Below are 18,719 nucleotides of genomic sequence, written 5' to 3'. Positions count from 1 at the left end.
GCCTCGTGCTGCGCCATCTACTTTTGGTATGGCAGTAGGGTCTTGGGCTGCAGGCTCAGGAAGTAAGCAAGTTGAACGGCTCAGCTTGCTTGCAGGGCGGGCTGCCATGCCTAGGGGGACGCGAACTGAACTGAAGGGCAACCATCTCATTTCCACAGTATTCGTTTCTGCTTTGACTCTATTCTACGTGTTCACCCTATCAATATAGTAGCATTCATGGAATCTAGAAATTCTCCGCACTGTAATTGCCAGACATCGCCAACTATCTCTTCGTTGATTGAGCTCCGTGTCATTCCCTGCCTCATGCCTCGTCCCGCGACGAGGAAAGGCGCCACGCATGGCCCTGATACATCTAGAAAACTGACAGCAGACGTGGGTCTTGCCCTCTGGTCCTCTTCGAAGAGCTCAACGACTGTGGTTAAAGGGTGGCGGCAGTGTAGGCAGCGATTGCAACTGGGGTTGCTAGACGAGGTTGCTGGTGATTGGCACAGCTTGCACTGAATGGTGGGTTAGGTTTTGTCGGTGTCTACCAGAAGGATTATGGGAGCTTTGAGGCAACGCAGTTAAGACGCCGTCAACGTACCCTCAATGTCCGGTGACGCGGCCGATGCCCCGGGCGTCGATCTTTGACATCTCCATATGATGACGAGGGACGACGGGAGAGCGACCACGACACCAATGAGGGCAATGATGGCCTCCGGAGAAAGGATCATGATGAAGAATACTTTGTCATGGATCGGGTAGTCGCCTGCGTTTAGGGCGATATAAGCGCCAGTGTGTGAGAATGTAGTCGAGCTTCAGGACAGGCCGTTCACCTGCGCAAGAGGGGCCGACTTGTAGATGGAAAGATGCAAGTAGCAATAAATATGACCACGAATGAAAGAGACTGGGGATAAACGGAGTGAGAGGTTTCAAAAGCAATGCAAGCAATGGAAGGTCTGCGTGGACCGGCCAAGATCAATTCAGACCAGTTGTCGTGGGTGGGCGGGTATTTGTACCAAGTTCCCAACATGCTCAGCGAGCACGATTTCAGAGGGGAAAACTTGTCCTGTAGATTATAGAGTGGTACGCCGCAGCTCTCGAAGGTGAGGGATTTGATGAAGTTTCCTCATCTAGGAAGCAGGGGAACTCGACAACGTTGGGGTTTACTGGGCTTGTCTTCTCGTTGTATCTGGGACAGGGTTTGCCTACTCAGTACGTCCCTGTCCTCCGCCACCGCTTGCATGCAGGAAGGACAAGCATCTTTGTTGGAACTCCAAGCTCCACTGGAAACACAAAGAGCCTGGCGATTGGCCGATTGGGATGCCTCGGGTTGATCGAGCTGGCGGCTGACTCTGCGCCTTTCGTCAAGCCAGCCACACGACTGCCTGTGAGTGTCTTGCCCGTTGTCGTGAAGCGTGGCCCAATCAGCCGACTCTCTAAAATCATCCCGCCTAATCGGGAAAAGCTTTCGACGCAGGCCGTGCCTGGCTGCGGAATTCTTGTTACCCGCTGCTTGTTCCTCTTGCACCTCTTCCGTCCACCACTGCCGACACACACCCTGACCAAGGAGACCCTGGTGCTCTTCCTTCCATATATGGCTGTTGGTGGGTGGTGTGTGCAGTAAGAGGTCGGTGTGGCAATTAATTACACCATTGTTGGCGTGAATACCAAGGTGATGAATCGTAAAAGACAATCGCAAACCGTATTGTTCCGGTGGCGCTCGAGGTCGGCGCATGCCCTGGCTTCTCAACACCCTCCACCCCAGCCCTTCCCTGAGCAAATTCCCAAAGACCAAACACGACAGGCAATAACGACAGGTACGAGCCCAGGACCCAGATAGGACCATTTCCTCGTCTTGTACATGGTATGCGTCCCGTGCACAGTGATCGCTCTGTCAGGGCAGTCAGGTCCCCGCCCAGCCGCATAACCTTTCCTTGCAGACTCGAGGCCCAGGACCTGCTCTTGCCTCCCATGTTTGTCTCATCATTTCTGCGCCTCCACCGCGCCGGTGCATACTGCCGCATTTGCAGAGAGGCTGTGAGTATCGCGAGGTCCGAATCGGAAATCCTCACCATCGTTGTCGCCTTGTCCACAACGCGGCGTGCGTTGTGTTCTCAGGGCATAGAACGAGGGAAATTGAGCCTCGCATGCCAGGGGATCAACATGATTGGCACTTGATAAGTATTGACCCCCAGGCAGGAGATTTGCATTGCTTTGAGGCTGCTTTATAGGTGAAGCGTCAGGTGGACACTCGCCAGGAACGGGATCTCTTTGAGCGCCAGGAACGGGATCTCTTTGAGTGCCAGCTCAAATCATCATCAATACACTAACATCTGCCAATGAAACTGTACGCGATCAGCTCGTGAGGAGGCAGTGCACACGCATGTGACGTCTAATCAGTCCAGATCGTCCGTCAGGGCCTCCTCCATCTTCAGAGCACAAGTCCGAGAAGGAGGGCCCCAACGAGGCGTTGCTCTACGATCTGTAGGGCCGAGACAAAACAAAACGGCCGTCAGGATGCGCGCTGAGAGGAATGGGGCGGCATCTTCGACGCCACTGCAACGAGGCGGTGTCAAAGAGGAGAGAGAGCTTGTGTCAATCGGCAACAGGCACCCATGTGTATGTGTGCTGCACGGCTGTTGCGGATCCATCCAGCGATCGACGAGCCACGCAGGTCTGCGCTCCCAGCTGGGGGTTGCAGCAAGGCTCGTCGGGTACGATCCCGGGCGATGCCGACTCGCCCGGGGCGGGCTGGCTTGCTGGGGGCGTGTGTCCTTTCCAGAAAACGGGCGTCGACGCTGCGAGCCCAATACCCGGGGTGTGCAAAGTGTCAAGACGAAAGATTTGTTACCCTACCCGCTCTTTATACAACGCTAGTAATCCCTATATAGAAGAAGAAGTACCCACGTCGTTATATAAAACAGAAAATAGCAGAATACATGAAAGGAATCGTATATTAATCTTTTAAAAAATGAACTATCTAGTGTTGTATACTACGTACCTTAAATATTTATAGGATATTTAGTTAAGCCCAAAAATCTCTTATATATTAAATGTAGTACCTTTTAACCCTAGTTTATCGTTACAACCCTTATTAGGTAAGTACATCGTCCGTCTAGGATACGGAACTTACCAATATCACCCAGTAGGATGGCGTGAGGCTCGCCAGGGCCAAGCACGGATGCCATTGATCCGTACGGAGTACCCTCTTGCTTGCGCCAAGCTGTCACATGCGGACAAAGAAAACAGACTCTTTTCTTTTCTTTTCTTTTTTGTGACCTGTTTGGTGTGACTGGCCGGGTACGACACGGAGGACAGCCGGGTCAGCCCGCGTCTGCCGTTTTACGTCAAGTTTGCTACGCAGTGACGGAGCCAAGGGGGTGAGCGGAGGGGGTGAAGACGGATAAAGTTTGGGCGTGTCTATAAGATACGATCACCCCCCACGGAGGCGTTGCGGCTTTTTGCCGGACGCCCCGAACCCCTGTTTGACTTAAGTACATAGCTTGAACAGTTAGTCGGAGACGTAGGGATATAGCCCACAGCATTGGTCAACATTCTTGGACCAAGTTCGCATCACAGTCTTGCGTGACACATCGATAGCAAGATGAATGCTTCTATCCTATCGTTGCGGTCATTCGGGTCGCATCTCGGCTTGCCTTCAGCAGCGCACAGCGAATCCGCCCAGTCGGGGAAGATAATGCCAAGAGATTAACTAGTGCAGTCCACGATTCATCATAATACGGCCAAGACTATAGTTGTTGAAATGCAACCATGATTTGAACGTCATTTGTGAGTTGAGTTCAACGCAAACACCAAGACAGCCAGCGGCGTGTCCTTACGGAGTTCAAGTTCAACCCCAAACTCCGGGCCGCCGCATAAAATTCGAATCCCGCACGGGCAAACGCAGCGCAGGATCGTTGCAGACAAGACGAACCGTTCCTAATATGGCCAGTCCTTGGGCAATATTGCAGACCCCCGTCCATTATAGCATCAAGTCACCGCTGCTATTTTTCTTTGAATTTCCTGTTAGGAAAAACATGTCGTCCAGGTTGCCACACAGCTCATGCACATTCGAAAGCGCAAGGACGCAGTCTCTAATTCCTAGGCAGTTACAGTGAACGGCCCTCATTGTGTGCTGGCGGCTACGCCCGATTCGACTTCGTTCTGGCGCCTTTTCCCATCAGCTTTACTCGTGTCTTTGACGCACTCTTTTAGAAGCGCAGCAGCTCCCTTCACGTGTTCCTGAGGAAGCACAAGCACCAAGAGGGACAATCAAGGCGTCGACGAGTACTCTGATGATGTCAGCGGTCGCAGCAGGCCGCCCAGGCTGGTCGGCACCAGAACCAGGCAGCGCCGCAGAAGCTTACGAGTCCTCTACCGCGTGTAACGTCCGACGACTTCAACAAAGAGCATGCAGCCAGCAACCACCGTGCATATTGCGGCCACCGTAGCATACCACAGCCAATTGTTGCTGCGAGTTGCCGCGGTGGGGAGGGGGGCCACTGGGCTGATGTTGGGAGCCCAACGACTTGGGCAGAAGTCGTAGCATCCCGTTCCTTAAAAGAAGAAAGCTTCCCGGACAAAGGCGAGCCTCGAACTTGCTGCCTTTCTCGTGATGGGGTGCGACCGTGTGCCTTCCAAAGGCTGGCGCCGCTGGGGGTGAGAGAGAGCTACCCCTCCGACGGTGAAGGGAAGAAATACTCAAAGGCGCCTTTCGGGATCCAAACGAAGCGCACAAATCACAGCATCACAGAATTTCCAAAGGCCTCCCGCTTCTATCAAGGAGCCCTCTGCTGCCACCGTAGCTGACGACCCGTGCTTCGTTACGCTTGTTCGAAGAAGACACTCTGCCCGTGGAAGACGGGGGCGGGTGCCAGCATGCTTTAAATGAACAGACTCGTACAAGACACTTCCTTTCATTGGAGGCCGTATGAAGCTTGGCCAGCATGGGTTCCCTCTCCAACCTGCCACGTAGGCCTGGCGGTAGGAGTAGGTCGCTTGCAGGATCAGGCAGCAGGCCGCTGACAGCAGCAAGTCTGACGTATGTATGTACGCGCTGCCTGCTGCCTGCTGCCTACTCGGCCCTGGAAGAGCACCCGATGGGCGGCCTCGGTGCAAAGGTAGGGTGGTAAACCGACCACTGGGGAAGTGACGGGTGAGGCCACATCTCACGAGTATGGCCAATAATCTTGGAACAACACCGATTAGATGTCGGCTCGCAAACCGGTTCGTACTATCGAGTATTGCCAGAGATTTCACTATGGGAATAGCGCTGGATTGGAGGGAAGTAGAGCTGGTGGCTGCCACTGTCTCCACGGCCCACCTACAGACAGACAGCCAGTGGAGTTTTGCTACTACTGTATTGCGGGCAATGACTTTTTTCATAGGGGTCAGCTTCGCTGTAGCGGCAGATAAACAGTGGTCTATTAAAGCCTAGAATATCTGCAATAATTCTATCTAGTCCTGTTGATCCATTAGTACCTGCTGTTTCCCATTATTTCCTCCTCTATCATAAAGCCACTCGCAAACACACCCTTGCCCTGTCTTTTCCCACAGCTCTAATTCCACTGTTCATAATGGGTCCAAACATCCAACCGGCTCCGTCCATGTAGATATCGGTCGCCGTTCATCATTGCGGAGAGCGGTGCCAAGTTAGTGGCGAGTGGGACAGCGCCGTACTGCACCGGCGTTGGGGGAGCTTCTCTAAGCGCCACTGGGATCTGTTTAGCTTGTTCTCTTTGCCTGGATCATGATGTAGGAAGCAAAGAGCGTCTTGAAACTCACGCTCAACGTCTTCCTCCTCCCGGTGAGAGGCTCTGCAGCAACGCGCGATGGCTTGGTATAGCTTCCAGGCGCTGAGGATGGAGGCTGGAACAGCCAGACCCCCCACCACTAGGGCGATGATCGCTTCTTTTGACCAGGTCATATTTTCGGGGGGGTTTTCTTTTTTTTTGAAAGAAAAAGAGTTTGTGAATTGGCGGTTTGTTCTTGAAGTGTATCTGACGATGGAGAGAGTTGTGTATGAGAGGAAGAGAAGGGTGGCATGGTGGTTGGAGAGAGGCGGGTGCATATATAGAGAATCTGTAGAGCGTGTACGACGTTTGCCATGGACTGAAAGCGTCCATTTAATTCTTTTCACGTGGTACTCAACAGAATTCAAGGCATATTGGGCGTAAAGCTGCAGTAAAGATATTTTTGGATGAGTGGCCAACTCATCAGTTGTCGTCTTTTCTTTCATATTTAGCAGCATTTGTAGAAATGAAGTTGCACAAGAACCAGCACGAGCCAGTTTCGTTTCTTGTATGTGGGCCTGCCTTGGTTTTTAAAGCAGCAGCGGTGGTAGCAGAGAGGTGTGGCGTATGCCGGCATTGCTTCTGCGCCTAGCCCAGCCAAAATTGGTGAGCACTTCAAGCCCGGACCACTACCGGGGGTGTCTGAGGAGTCATTTACTACAGAAAAATGGCCTTTTCTTTCCTCTGTGTAACGGACATTTTGTAGTGACATGACGTACGGAATGAATATCACGGTGCAGCTGACCCATGGCTGCGACGGTCGCGGCCTGGCTAGGCATATTTGGCACTGGTCAGTGCCCGACAGCGCAGGCAGTACAGAAAGTGGTGAATTTCCGTCGTGATGTTGATATGGACATACTCTGAATGACATCGTCGAGGGTGTTGGCCGTAAGCAGCGTCGTATTCGTAGGCAACTCGTCGCTGGACGCAACTGGCTGGAAGAAGAAACGGCCCCCCACCACTCCGGGGATTTCTTCACCAGTGCCGTTGTGGCAACAGCCCTGGGGATAGTTGCAGACACCAGAATGGCCCCGTCTTCTCTTTTCTCTCTCGACACACACACACACACACACACACACACACACACAGCCCTCCAAAATCGTCCCTTTGTGACTCCAGCCTATGGCATGATGGGCTCCGCTCTGGCGCACTGAGACCTCCTTGCTGGCATGTGGGAACAAACTGTGCATGTCTTTCACAATAGAGCAGGGGGGGGGTATACGACGGAGTACCTCGTTCACCACGCGCGAACCGCCTTACAACCCGGTACTTTGAGGTAGTCAGAGAGGGAGTGGGGTCAGTCTCTACAACCTCACTCTCTTTCTTTCAAAGAGAGAGGTTACGCAGACCAGCACGTCTGCGGACTGTAGGGCTCTCTGGCCGCCTGTCTTGGCCGTGCGCGCAGTCATACGACCAGGTCACGAAGGGATGATCCCCTGGCCGGCCACGCTGGTGGGAAAGAGGGCGGCCCGTCTTGAACCTTGTGCAATGCCCGCGGAAAGCTTTTGTCCTTTTGACTCATCATGGCGCACAAAGTGGCAAACTCTGGGTTCTCGCCAAACCCTGGTAGATGCAGCAGCGGCAGCAATAGTGGCTAAGAAAGAGGGGGTGGGGGACAGGGGAGGCCTCTTGCCATCCATCTCGGCTTCCTACCCTACATCAACGACGCAGATGCTTAAACCTCGGACCTTTCCCACCTATCACGGCGCGCAAGTTGTATTTATCCGGCGTGCCTGCTGTAGATCCGCAAAAGTAGCCGTCAGACCTGCAGCGCTAAGTAGGTTATCCTCGAGGCACTGGGACGAAGAAAGACGTTGAGTTATTTCCATGACATGCCAAAAGCAGCGTATCCCAAATTGGATTCTGCCATTCCCAGAAGTGCTGCAGCTCATCAGCTTACCACCTCACAAGCCCGTTTCGGCTATTTCTGGCTTCCTACTCCTATAGTCACTCCTCCACATGAAATTTATTTTTTAAAATTTATTTTGGTTCGCCGAAATCGCTGCAAAACATAAGAACGAATACATTTCCTCTATATCGCATGTAGGCTTGTCGTTGAATTGCATCTGCCACTAACCGCCTATAGCGGGCCGGAAGTGGGGTGCCCCGGGGGGATCGTGAAAGATCTCCGTGGGGTCCGGAAACACGCGGCCCCCACCAGTTAGTAGATATTGAGTAACCAAGCGCAGCAATCCTTGTCTAGTGAGGATCGGTTGTTAGCAAGCAAGACAATATCAAAGACAGTGACCTCAAGCACAGTTAAATTTTGAGAAAAAAAATTGAGTCCACTCACAAGTGTTGCCTCGTTCGAGCCTCATATGAGAGTCTATCGCTGCTTTCTCGATCCCATCTCCAACACACGCCAAGCCAGATGTGTTGTTGCCCCAAATCTGGGGGCTAGTGGTGATACTGTGACACAGCGCCGCGGTACGCAGGCATGTATACAACATCCACACCCCCCCACTCTTCATCTCGAACTCGATGGTTGTTCCAATCTGGGTATGCGGCCGGGTCGGTGAACAACATGGCGCCGGAGAGAGGCACCCAAAAAGACCGCCGGATATTGCGTCGCGAAGGGTGCCCTGGACAGCCGTCAGTAATTGATGCAAGAGCAGTTAACCACGCTTTTGTAAGCGCGTCTGTGAGTGGGTGATACGAACCGTCTTCGCTTGGAAGTCGCTCCGACCGGGCAGGGATGACCGGGGCTGCACGGACACAGTTGCACAATTTCCAAACAATCATCAGAGCAGGAGGCACGGCAAGTAAAGCGGCGATTATAGCAATGATGGCTTCCGGAGTGAGCGCCATTGTGTCAGTCAACGGTGGAAGCAGAGCGGTGGTTGGCGAGTTAGCGTGCGTGACGGGGCTTCAGAGGCCGTCTTGTGCGGTGTGTACTTGTTGCGTGTAGATGGCGCCGTCCAAAGCGCCAAAAATTGAAGAAGAAAAAAAGAAAGAAAGAAAGAAAAGATGGATATGAGGAATACAAAAACTATTGAAATCGTAGAAAAAAAAATGAACAATGGAAGAGCTATGTGAAGAAGGACTAGGTGCGCTCAACTTGTTGCTACGCTGTTTGCCTTGACTTGACGGAAGTTCGATGCTTGAGCGGGCCCTAACGTAATAAACCTGACAAAAGTTCGACCTTCGAGCGGGTCTAGTTCCATCGTCTATGTCGCCCAGCTTGGCAAGTTAGGTGGCAAATGACTAGAGTGGGGCACTTGGTAAGGCAAGGAGGGAGGAGCATAGTGAGAGGTTCATACATAGGCCAAGACAGAAAGAGCAAACTTGTTCACGATTCTGTCGACATGCTACTAAACAGGGTATATTTTATGCATACAACACACATTATGCATTTGACCAAATCCTATTTCCATTGGAGGTTGGTCCCATGCTGCAAGTTTGACAGATCCTGCGATTATCGCGAAGCTGATCCTTGATACACGGCGACGTAGTAGAACTCCTTGCGCTCATGCAGTTGGTTTTGTTGGTGTTGGCCCGGGTGGGGCCGAGCCGGTGCGCCGCCCGTGAGCAAGGACGGCCGGGACGACGGGTGCCAACCATGGCTGGGCAACATTTGCACTGGGAGCCAGCCCGTTAGCGTTATTCGCAAAATTCTTTTGCACGAGCAGGAAGGGGGTTCGCACTCTCAGCGTCAGCCACGCGGGAGTCGTCGCGCTGCAGCCAGCGCCAGAGGATGAGGAGGGCAGGTGGGAGGGCGAGGACGAGAGCGGCGATGGCGATGATGGCTTCTGCAGAGAGAGCCATGAATTCTACCGCGGGTTTGCCGGGGACTCGCCGCGGGGGGCAATCGGCGCTTGAACAAGACAAAGGAAGAAGGGGAAGCAAGACGATGAGTGCGAAGGGATGGTGATTGGGTAACTTAATCTGAACAAGTCGCTGTGCTGGGTTGTTATAGTTAAGAGGGGATAAGAAAGAGGTGATTGGGCTGGTAAAACGGTCTTTATAAAAAGTCGAGGTGGCTTGGGCTGAATACCCATCTTGGTACGGTATGTGCTTTGTGCATATTAGAATCCAGTGTATTCCTTCTAAATTATCTAGATGAGAGCAAGCACAGTAGGTCACCTTCTGTGGCGGATGCATGGGCATGGAGCTGTGCGATAGATGGTAGTGAAACCTGCAGCGCCACTGTATGTGTAAAGGTCATATTTGGCAGAATTGCCCTGAGAGGTTATGAGCGAGCGGAAGGAGAGAGGGTATGTAATACCTGAATCACCAAGTATGCGGTCTCCAGCCACGGGACAAGCCGGGGGTTGATGCCGCGATACCTTGGCGCAACCTTGGGATACAATCTTAGCAGCCCTCTCTGTTCCGTTCGTTCTGCCGGTGGGCATGCATGCAGGACACTAGACCAGGGTTGGCCTGACTCAACAAAGATGCTGCCACTTCTGCCACTTCTGCCACTTCTGCCACTTCTGCCACTTCTGCCACTTCTGCCACTTCCTTCGTGGGGATAGGTAGAACCGTGAGAAGGAAAAATCTCGCACGACACTGCCTACCTGGTATGTGCATCCGTGGATGGGAGGCAGCTCTGGGTACAGCCCTTCAGTATGCTGCAGTTCCGCGGAACCGGCATCATGTCCAAATTACCCGCACATCGGTGAAGGCGTTTCGCCATGGCGTCCGCGAAGCTTGGCATCAGGCGCGCTGGCTCCTGCGGGGCAAGAAACCTCAATGAAGGGTAAATTTTCCGAAGCACAGGTGTCGCCGGGGGAGAACTCCTGCATCCCGGTCGGTCGGGCCCTGTCGTTGCGCTGCTTGCCTGCGTAACCAGGGGGAGCCTCACCCGCCCCCGCGCCGCTGGGGCGCGGTCCCGTGAGAAAAAGGAGAATTCACCTAGTATGGGTGTGTCTCCGTGCTTCCGCATACTCAGCTAGGTGCAAGGTACACGGGTGTGCTGATATTATTTGGCAGTATCATGAGCCAGTATCGAAATCGTCCAATGTCAGGCATGTCCAAGTCTGCGCATGTTGTAGAATGCAACCACGTTGTGCGGTTCTGCTCCGTCCGGGCCAGCGAAAAGAAAAGGTTTACCTCATTTCCTCATTCTCCAGCGAACCTCGATGTATTCATGTGTGCACGCGTGTGTATATGCGTGTATGTATGCGGGTTGTATATTTGTTGCGTATCCGCACAGCCTCAACAAGTGCCCAAGCGTGTGGTTTTGGTGTGCCGCAGATGCGTTGCTTCCCGCTGCCAATAGCGACCAAGGAGAGGAAAGAAAAAGCGCGCTGCACCTTTTTATTGGTACATATTTGGTGGTCTAGATGTGCAAGGCTTTCTGAGCAGGTTAAGCAGCGGCATGACGCAGCCTGGTTGTCGATGCCAAGTCGGCTGTAGGCGGGGGGATGCCGTTCGTAGAGCGCGGCGCTCGGCAAGCATATTGTGCTGATGTGTCGTGATGAAGGGTGGTCATCGTCACCAATGATTCAACGTGGCCGATATGAGGGGGGCTTGGTCGACATCAATACACTTTCTTGTGCTCATGATGCCGCCTACTCCTCCGGGTACCTCTCCGCCGGACCCCGTTGCCGCCGTCCCGCGTCAGTAGCAGGTCCCATGCCTCATTCCAATTTTGAGACAACTTTCTGGGTCTGCCGTCGTCCCGGCTCTTCCACATGGTTGCAGCCGGAAAGCTGTGCCTGCATGCTGAATGGCGGATAGATACAGAGGCGTCCGACTCCTCATCCCATGTAGAGTTTTCTCCTTTTGTACACAGAGTGCCTTGTATGTCGATCATTTATAGGCTTGCACATAACTTGGCTTCCCTGCTTGGTACATGGGGTACCAGATACACGCTCGTGTGCTTGCCAAAGACAGCTACCTGCCCGCTCGGTTGTCCACTTGGGTAGGGTGAGGGTGAGGACGCCCCGTACACCGGCCACACTTCGCCAATCGCCAATTGCCAGACTCACAGTGACATGCACGAATATTTCGGGTTCGATTCCGCACGTTCGGTTCCCAACAGGATGCGAAACGGGACATGCTCGGTAGTCGCACTGCGGATGCCGTAATCCAGTCAAAATGGGCCAGTCGCAAACGGAGCTACGATGTTGGAGATGCGGGGAGAGAGTGCCATTTGCCGGTGCGAACCTGCAGAGCAAGGTTATAATGTTGAGACGGTCGCAAAATACCAAGCCATTTAGTCTTTTCTGTTAATTCTTTGAGGAGTAGTTGATGACGGACTATGGGCTGATGTAACTACGAGATTCAGTATCCGTAGAAGGAGGTAGGCCACTAAGACTCTCTCTACAGGTAGGTACTAGTGGCGGTTGGTGGGCCGCGTACCTGGCTCTTGACACCAAATCCGCCAGCTCTAGACCAACTAACTGCCTCGCCTCTTTGTTCGTCACCCCAACCCAACGACTTGCAAATAGACACGACACGACCGACCTACCTTACATGCATTTGGCCTCACCACACACCCTGCCTCCGCTATATACACCCATTATCCGGATGCCGGGCTCTTAATTCCCTCACAACATCGTGCGACCGCGCGAGCCTTACCATCCCCCTCCTGCGCCTCCGCCGCCGTTCTACTCACGAAACATCACACACCATGTCCACCATTGCCAGTCCCCGCGAACCCTCGACGCCCATCCGCCGCGTGCCTTCCAGTACCATCACCCCAACATCCTCGAACCGGCCGTCTCTTGACGCCGCCCGCTCCACCGTCACCTCCCCCGTCAACAATGATCCGCCTTCCACGACGACGACGATCCCGGTCGCCAAGCGCGCGAACCGCGCCGCCCTCCGCGAGTACTACAACCTACGCAACGCCGCCGCCGCCCCGACGCCGCGCATCGGCGTCGAACTGCCCGACTCCGAGGTGCCAGTCAGCGACATGGACATGCCCGCCTTCAACACAGACGAGTACGTGGCCAAGGTCGTCGCCGAGAGCTCCCTCGAGGACCTGCTGCGCCTCTATACCCGCGTCGTCGGCGAGGTGCGCGCCCTCGACGCCGAGAAGAAGGCCCTCGTCTACGACAACTACAGCAAGCTCATAGCCGCCACGGAAACCATCCGCAAGGTGCGACCCCATCTCCATGTCCCCCCTTTTCCCCCTCTGCTTCACCCGCCCCTCTTCCGGGTTGGCCTTTGTACTAACTGTCCAAAACCCCTCCAGATGCGATCCAACATGGACCCCCTCAACCCCATGGCTTCCACCCTCAACCCGGCCATTGCCCAGATATACAGCCAGGCCGCCGACATCCGCGAGGCCCTGCGCGCCTCCATCCCCGCCCCCGACTCCGACGAGGCCAAAGAGCGCGCAACCGCCCGACGCCGCGCGCGCACCCGCGACCTCGCCGTCCACGTTCTCGCCACACCGCCGCGCCTGCGCCAGCTCGTCGCGGAGGGCAGGCTTGACGAAGCCCGGCGGCAGTGGGAGCGCCCGCGGCGCCTCCTCCAGACGTGGCAGGAGCGCGGCCTGGGCGGCGACGAGGTCCGGGCACTCCTGGAGGAGGGTGACGCGGCGGTGGCAGCGGGCAGCGATGAGCGGGTATCCAGCGACGGGAGAATATCCAAGGACGAGCGGACGTCAAGAGACGGGCGGGTATCCAACGACCAACGGATCTCGACATCATAAAGAGCAGGAAGCCAGAATGACAATACTTGAGGGTTCCCATGTACATTTACGACATTTATCATCATGATGCATACATTTTCGAGCAAGCATGTAATTTGGCGTGTGTTTTCGCCTTCATTCGGGTGAGGAAGATTTCTCCTCACCTGTCCATCCATCTAGCAGTTTGCCCTGTCGCGAATAGCGTGAGATCCAGCGGTTCTGCCCCAACACCGGATGACTTACGATATGTTCTTTGATGATCAGCTTGCTCTCCTACTTCCAGACTTTTGCCGAAAAGAAGCCATCCTCTTGGCCCAACTTTCCACCAACGTAGTGGCGAACTTTGTTGGCGAACGTCGCATCTGGCTCCCGCTTGAAGACTCGTAAGTACCTTGGATGAGGGATTCCTTGAGTATTTCGTCTGAGGGCGCCATAGCGGTTCATTGTTGTTTTTTCTGACTTCAGGCCGGACGCGCGAACGCACCTGGCATAAGCATGGGTGCGATATTGCTATTTGTTGGGTAAAGATCGCGGCGCGCTGTCCGCTATTGCAGGAACTACAATTGGAATTCTGGCCGGCCTCGGTGGACACTCGCGCCCGTAGTGGCCAGTGAGCAGCTCAACCTGCCCCGAGCTGTGGCTGGCAGAGAACACCGCGAAGAGCAGTGTGTATATGAATTAATTAGAACGTTTATATAGTGAAGATGATCCGAATTTAAATGCTGGTTTTAGAATTCGGATTTTTTGCCCCTGTGATGAGGCCGACGTTGCTGGCCAATTGGTAGGCGCTTTCGTTTGCAGACTTGGTTTCTCGCCACAATTTCTCACCCTGTCGGCTTTCCTGCCTCCAGCACATCCGCCACCATGTCTGCGTCACTCGCCCCAGAATGCAACGAAATCAAGGAGTGAGAGTCCCATGGCTGGATAACAAAATACGGATGCTAATCTGACATAGACGCTACGACACATGCTTTCTGAAATGGTATAGCGAAAGTGAGTTGCATCCGAGTGGCCTGGAAGTTAGGGAGAGGAAGGTCGTCGCTAACGGCGTACAGAGTACCTTCGCGGTGCCGAAAAGGACAATGAAGAGTGCGGAGATCTCTTCAAACAATATCAAAAATGTCTCGGAGTATGTGTCAAAGTCTTTGGATGAAGGGTAATCGCTAACTGGACAAACCTAGATGGCTTTAAAGCAACGCGGCATTGACAAGCTCCTGGACGAAGCTAGGGAAGACAACAAGGAGAATGATGCACGACTAACGCAACCAAAGAGTATGGCAATCTCCCGATGGATAGTCATATTCCTTTGCTGACTACTTATGATTTAGGATGATATTTATTCCGGATATACTAGCATTTTACGGCGTTTTAGGCTGCTTGACACCAAGAGTTGCTGGACAATATGGCAACCAGGCGGGCATTCCGTCACTTTCTCCCCACTCGTTGGATAGTGGCCAATGAATTGGTCTCATCTATGTACAAATACAAGATATTGCGCAGCGAAATTCTCTTTATGATTAGGTACAGGTCAATTGCGCCTTGCAATTTGAGCAGCAACTGCTCAAATTGCATTTTTGCGACGGAGTCGGCGACTCAGCAAAGGACGTCGCGCTAGGAGCTAGTCGGCAACGGAGTTGTGGTCAAGTCGAAGCGCATTCTCATCAACATGAAGCTGGATAGATATGGTATAATGGTTCTAGGCAAGGCGCTTGTACATAAGTAATGACTTCCACGACAATAATTCCCGCCTACCTACCACCTAGGCATTTCCTATCTCCATTTCACGGTCGCCATCTACCACCATGATATCCGACCCGCTTTTCGCTTCATAGCGGCTTCGCGCTCTTCTGCTTCTTGCTGAGCTAACGACATCTGGCTAATTTGCCATACCAACCTGCAGATTAGAGATGGGCAGCGCATCTCTCTACAACTCCTTTGCGCCTCATTGAGCTCCTTCAACTCTGTCCCGGCTAGGCAAGGACAGCTAGTCGTCTGTCCCATCCGTCTCGTCCTCGGCCAGCCTTCGACCGACGACGAACCGCCGCCAACTGCCAGGGAGAGCTCTTCCCCCCTCGATCCCGCGCGCGTCTCCCATCACCCCTCGATTCGCGGCATGCACTGCCGGCAGTAGAAGAGGCAGAGCTCTATGCACCCATTCTCCATCCTCACCCTCGGCATCTTTGTAGCTGGCTACATTACTGCACGCTGGGACCTCGTAACTCGCTTGTATGAGCTTGCCATTTTTGCGTGGGAGTATCAAGTTGCGGTACGTTGCCTCAGAGGCTGGTCATCCCCCCTGGCCGCGCACAGGCGTATGGTTTGCATGCTTTGTGATGTACTGACGTGGCTATTTCACCTCGATAGGTTCGCGCTGCCAAAGGTGCCATTGCCTTGACCGCTCTATTCTTCGTCGTCGTTCTACCGGTTTACCTTCTAGCGAAAAACGAGACATATCTTGTACGAGCGGCTCGCCGAATGAGCGCTGAACTGCGAGCTAACGTCCTCGCAGCATCCAAGGCAACCCGGAATTGCTGTCTCAGCCCGCGAACAGCTACGCCGCCGAGGCTCATTTTGAACAGAAAGATCGCAAGACCAACAACTTTGTCTGTATTATAGACCAATAGCGTCTTGGTCATGGTGGAACACGATGGTTTGATGCGCGTGTTTTGGCCGACAGACATTCGCTTATCCGATCGTCCGGGCGTGGTTGTTGGCTGGCGCAATTCAACGCTCGATGTGTTTGTTGTTGCGGTTTTAGACGATGTCGATGTGAGTGGCACGCCAAGAAATATTTCGAGGCAGTTCAACTAACCCCTTGCACCAGCCTCGCAATGTCGAAATCCACCTCCGATCCAACACTTTCTTCCGCAGCGGCCCTCATTCTCCCAACCGCATTTATGAACTATGTGGCCACTCCTCTATGCACGTACTTGGCGTCTCGAATACGACGAGCCTCGCTTTGGTAGACCCGTCATGGGTCTGCGCTACGACCAGTGCTTCTCGAGAACCTCGAATCACTTGTGCCAAGGCTTCCAGCGTGCAGCTGATTCTATACGACCGACCGCGTCCAAGAGGCATGCAATACATCTCCCTCAATCCGATATCGCTTGCGCTTGGTGACAAGTGGTACGCCCTCGACGATGGTAAAGGCGATGGTTCAGAGGGCGAGGAAGAACGCCGCGAGAGAAAAAGCAGGGAGGCCAAGCTCAGATTGGTCAACAAGCTAAAGCAACACTCTATCACCAGTCGGCCTGCTTCCGCTCGAGACAAAGCACTCGAAAAGGTCGTTCACCAGGTCAATTGGTCATGGGAGCTGGAGCAGACCTTGCAAAAGAATGTCGGCAGGCTGGGGCCACGCCCAAAGCGAAGCCTCAGCGTGTCGGAGAGGGTTGTCGAATCTACCACGGCGATGCGAAACTATATTCTCATGCAGTTGTGGAACGCCTTTGTTCTCTACATTTTCCCCATCGTTCGGAAGGCATTTGTGATGCTACTTTTCGTTCATCGTGCCATGGCAGAGATGCTCCTCACAGTTCTCGAGTTCCGCATCAAACCAGGCTACGCGGCTGTGAAGGACATATCGGCCACTGCACAGCAGATTGAGATCCGCCTGCTGCAGTTTTGCTACTGGCCTATGCAGTACATTACACTCCGGCAGCGCAAAATGGACTGGGCCAGTGTCACCACCAGCCATCCGGACTACATTCGTTTCTACAACAGTCTTTGGCTTGTTGCTAATGACGTGATTATCGGAATTGCCATTGGTTCGTATATTATCGAGAATGCGGACTGGGTGTCAATGAAGATCAACGACTTGCTGCGCGTCTACACTGTCGAGGCATTGCGGAGCAGTATTTCTTGGCTCATGGGATGGCCGGCTGGTCTAAAGCTCAACGGCGAGCTGGCGAGCTTCTTGGGCGCCCTGTTCCTTTGGGTGATTACGTACTGGTCAAGTGAGTTTGTCTGAGAAATGCGATGCACCGCCCCTGTCACTAACATTGCATTGCAGACTGCATCGATGCCCTCGCTCCTGCACTACCGAAACTGGTCTGGTTCATCGGTTTTTCTTCCTTTGCAGGAGCAAGTATGCCGCTGGCGATGCTCTCAGATCTGCTCTCAGCCCTGACCATCCACATATACTCGTTTTACCTCGCGTCGGCTCGTATATATCACTGGCAGCTGACTATTTTGCAATCTCTTTTCCATCTCTTCCGCGGCAAGAAGCACAACGTCTTGCGCAACCGTATCGATTCTTGCGACTACGACCTCGACCAGCTGCTTGTTGGCACGATTTTATTTACGCTTCTCTCGTTTTTACTACCGACAGTGGGCGTTTTTTACATTAATTTTGCCATCGCCCGCATGATGATCATCTCGATGAAAGCTGGGTTCGACACATTATTGTCTTGTCTGAACCACTTTCCGCTGTTCGCCCTAATGTTGAGAGTCAAGGATTCTAGGCGACTACCTGGTAAGAGCAATGCGACCCCAAAGCATTGCAGCACGTGCTAACGTATCCTTTAGGCGGCATCCGATTTGAACTACGTGATGCCCAGCATAATAGATCCCATAACCGTAATGTTAATGAACCTCCGACCTCGGTCATCTACCTCAAGGTATTTTGCTACCGCCTCTCTTCCCGTGTCCCATTTCTAACAAAGTTCGCCACAGTCTGTACCGCTGTCATTCAAGGCCATGTTCAATCAATACTTTCAGATGGCCGAGCGGATTCGCAAGCACTATCTTTCGCCGCGCGTCTTTCTGTGTCTTTTAACGGGGCAATTTGTGCCACCCATCAACCGGCGCAACCTGTACAGCCTTCAGTACAGCATGCTTCCAGCCCGACGAGCGACCATGTGGGAAATGTGGCAAGCGATGAATGCAGAGGCGCCGCATAAGAAGCCATTCCAGCTCCCGAACATACCGCCACTGCCAAATGGTGGTGGGAGGCGAGGGGGCGCGAATGGCCGACTGAGAGTACCTAATTAATGTACATGATGGAACTGATTAATATAGAATATTAGAGAAAGGGTGGCCGATGTGTCCGACTGACTGCATCTATATTGACGAAGTAGAAGTACGCTAGCTATGAACTGCCAAACAGCTTGTGTTGCGAAGCATAGATATGTTGAGTATGCATACAAAGATCAGCTGCTCAGTTCGTACGATGCTGCCCGATGGTGAATTAACGTCGCCTAACCGATGTCATTGACATGCTTGCCCAGAGCGTAACAGCATGCAATGTATGTATGTATGTACAGGCAGCGAAGTAATAAAGAGGCGAGCTTCAAAAAGGAGGGGCACGCCCAACCCAAAAGGTGGGGTTTCGTCTCGCGACCTCAACTGAATGCTTCGGCTTC

At 53.3% G+C, this 18,719-nt stretch overlaps 2 protein-coding genes across 2 annotated transcripts; both read left to right on the top strand.

Annotated features, from left to right (window-relative positions):
- Positions 1-12,351: 12,351 nt before the first annotated feature.
- ISF_00484 (Vps51/Vps67-like protein) lies at positions 12,352-13,380 on the top strand (the record flags this gene model as incomplete). The annotated part of the gene is made up of 1 exon (XM_018844091.1): positions 12,352-13,380. One exon carries the CDS (start codon positions 12,352-12,354, stop codon positions 13,378-13,380), a length of 1,029 nt encoding a protein of 342 aa, XP_018708541.1.
- A 2,125-nt stretch (positions 13,381-15,505) lies between these two features.
- On the top strand, positions 15,506-18,348 carry ISF_00483 (N-acetylglucosaminyl transferase component Gpi1; the record flags this gene model as incomplete). The annotated part of the gene is made up of 7 exons (XM_018844090.1): positions 15,506-15,625; positions 15,724-15,816; positions 15,976-16,128; positions 16,184-17,312; positions 17,369-17,830; positions 17,884-17,975; positions 18,031-18,348. The coding sequence occupies 7 exons, from the start codon at positions 15,506-15,508 to the stop codon at positions 18,346-18,348; spliced, it is 2,367 nt and encodes a 788-aa protein (XP_018708540.1).
- Between the last annotated feature and the right edge of the window lie 371 nt (positions 18,349-18,719).

The sequence above is a fragment of the Cordyceps fumosorosea genome (assembly GCF_001636725.1).
Source record: "Cordyceps fumosorosea ARSEF 2679 chromosome Unknown scaffold_1, whole genome shotgun sequence".
Classification (NCBI taxonomy): domain Eukaryota; kingdom Fungi; phylum Ascomycota; class Sordariomycetes; order Hypocreales; family Cordycipitaceae; genus Cordyceps; species Cordyceps fumosorosea.
This window is presented reverse-complemented; position numbering and strand designations above follow the sequence as displayed.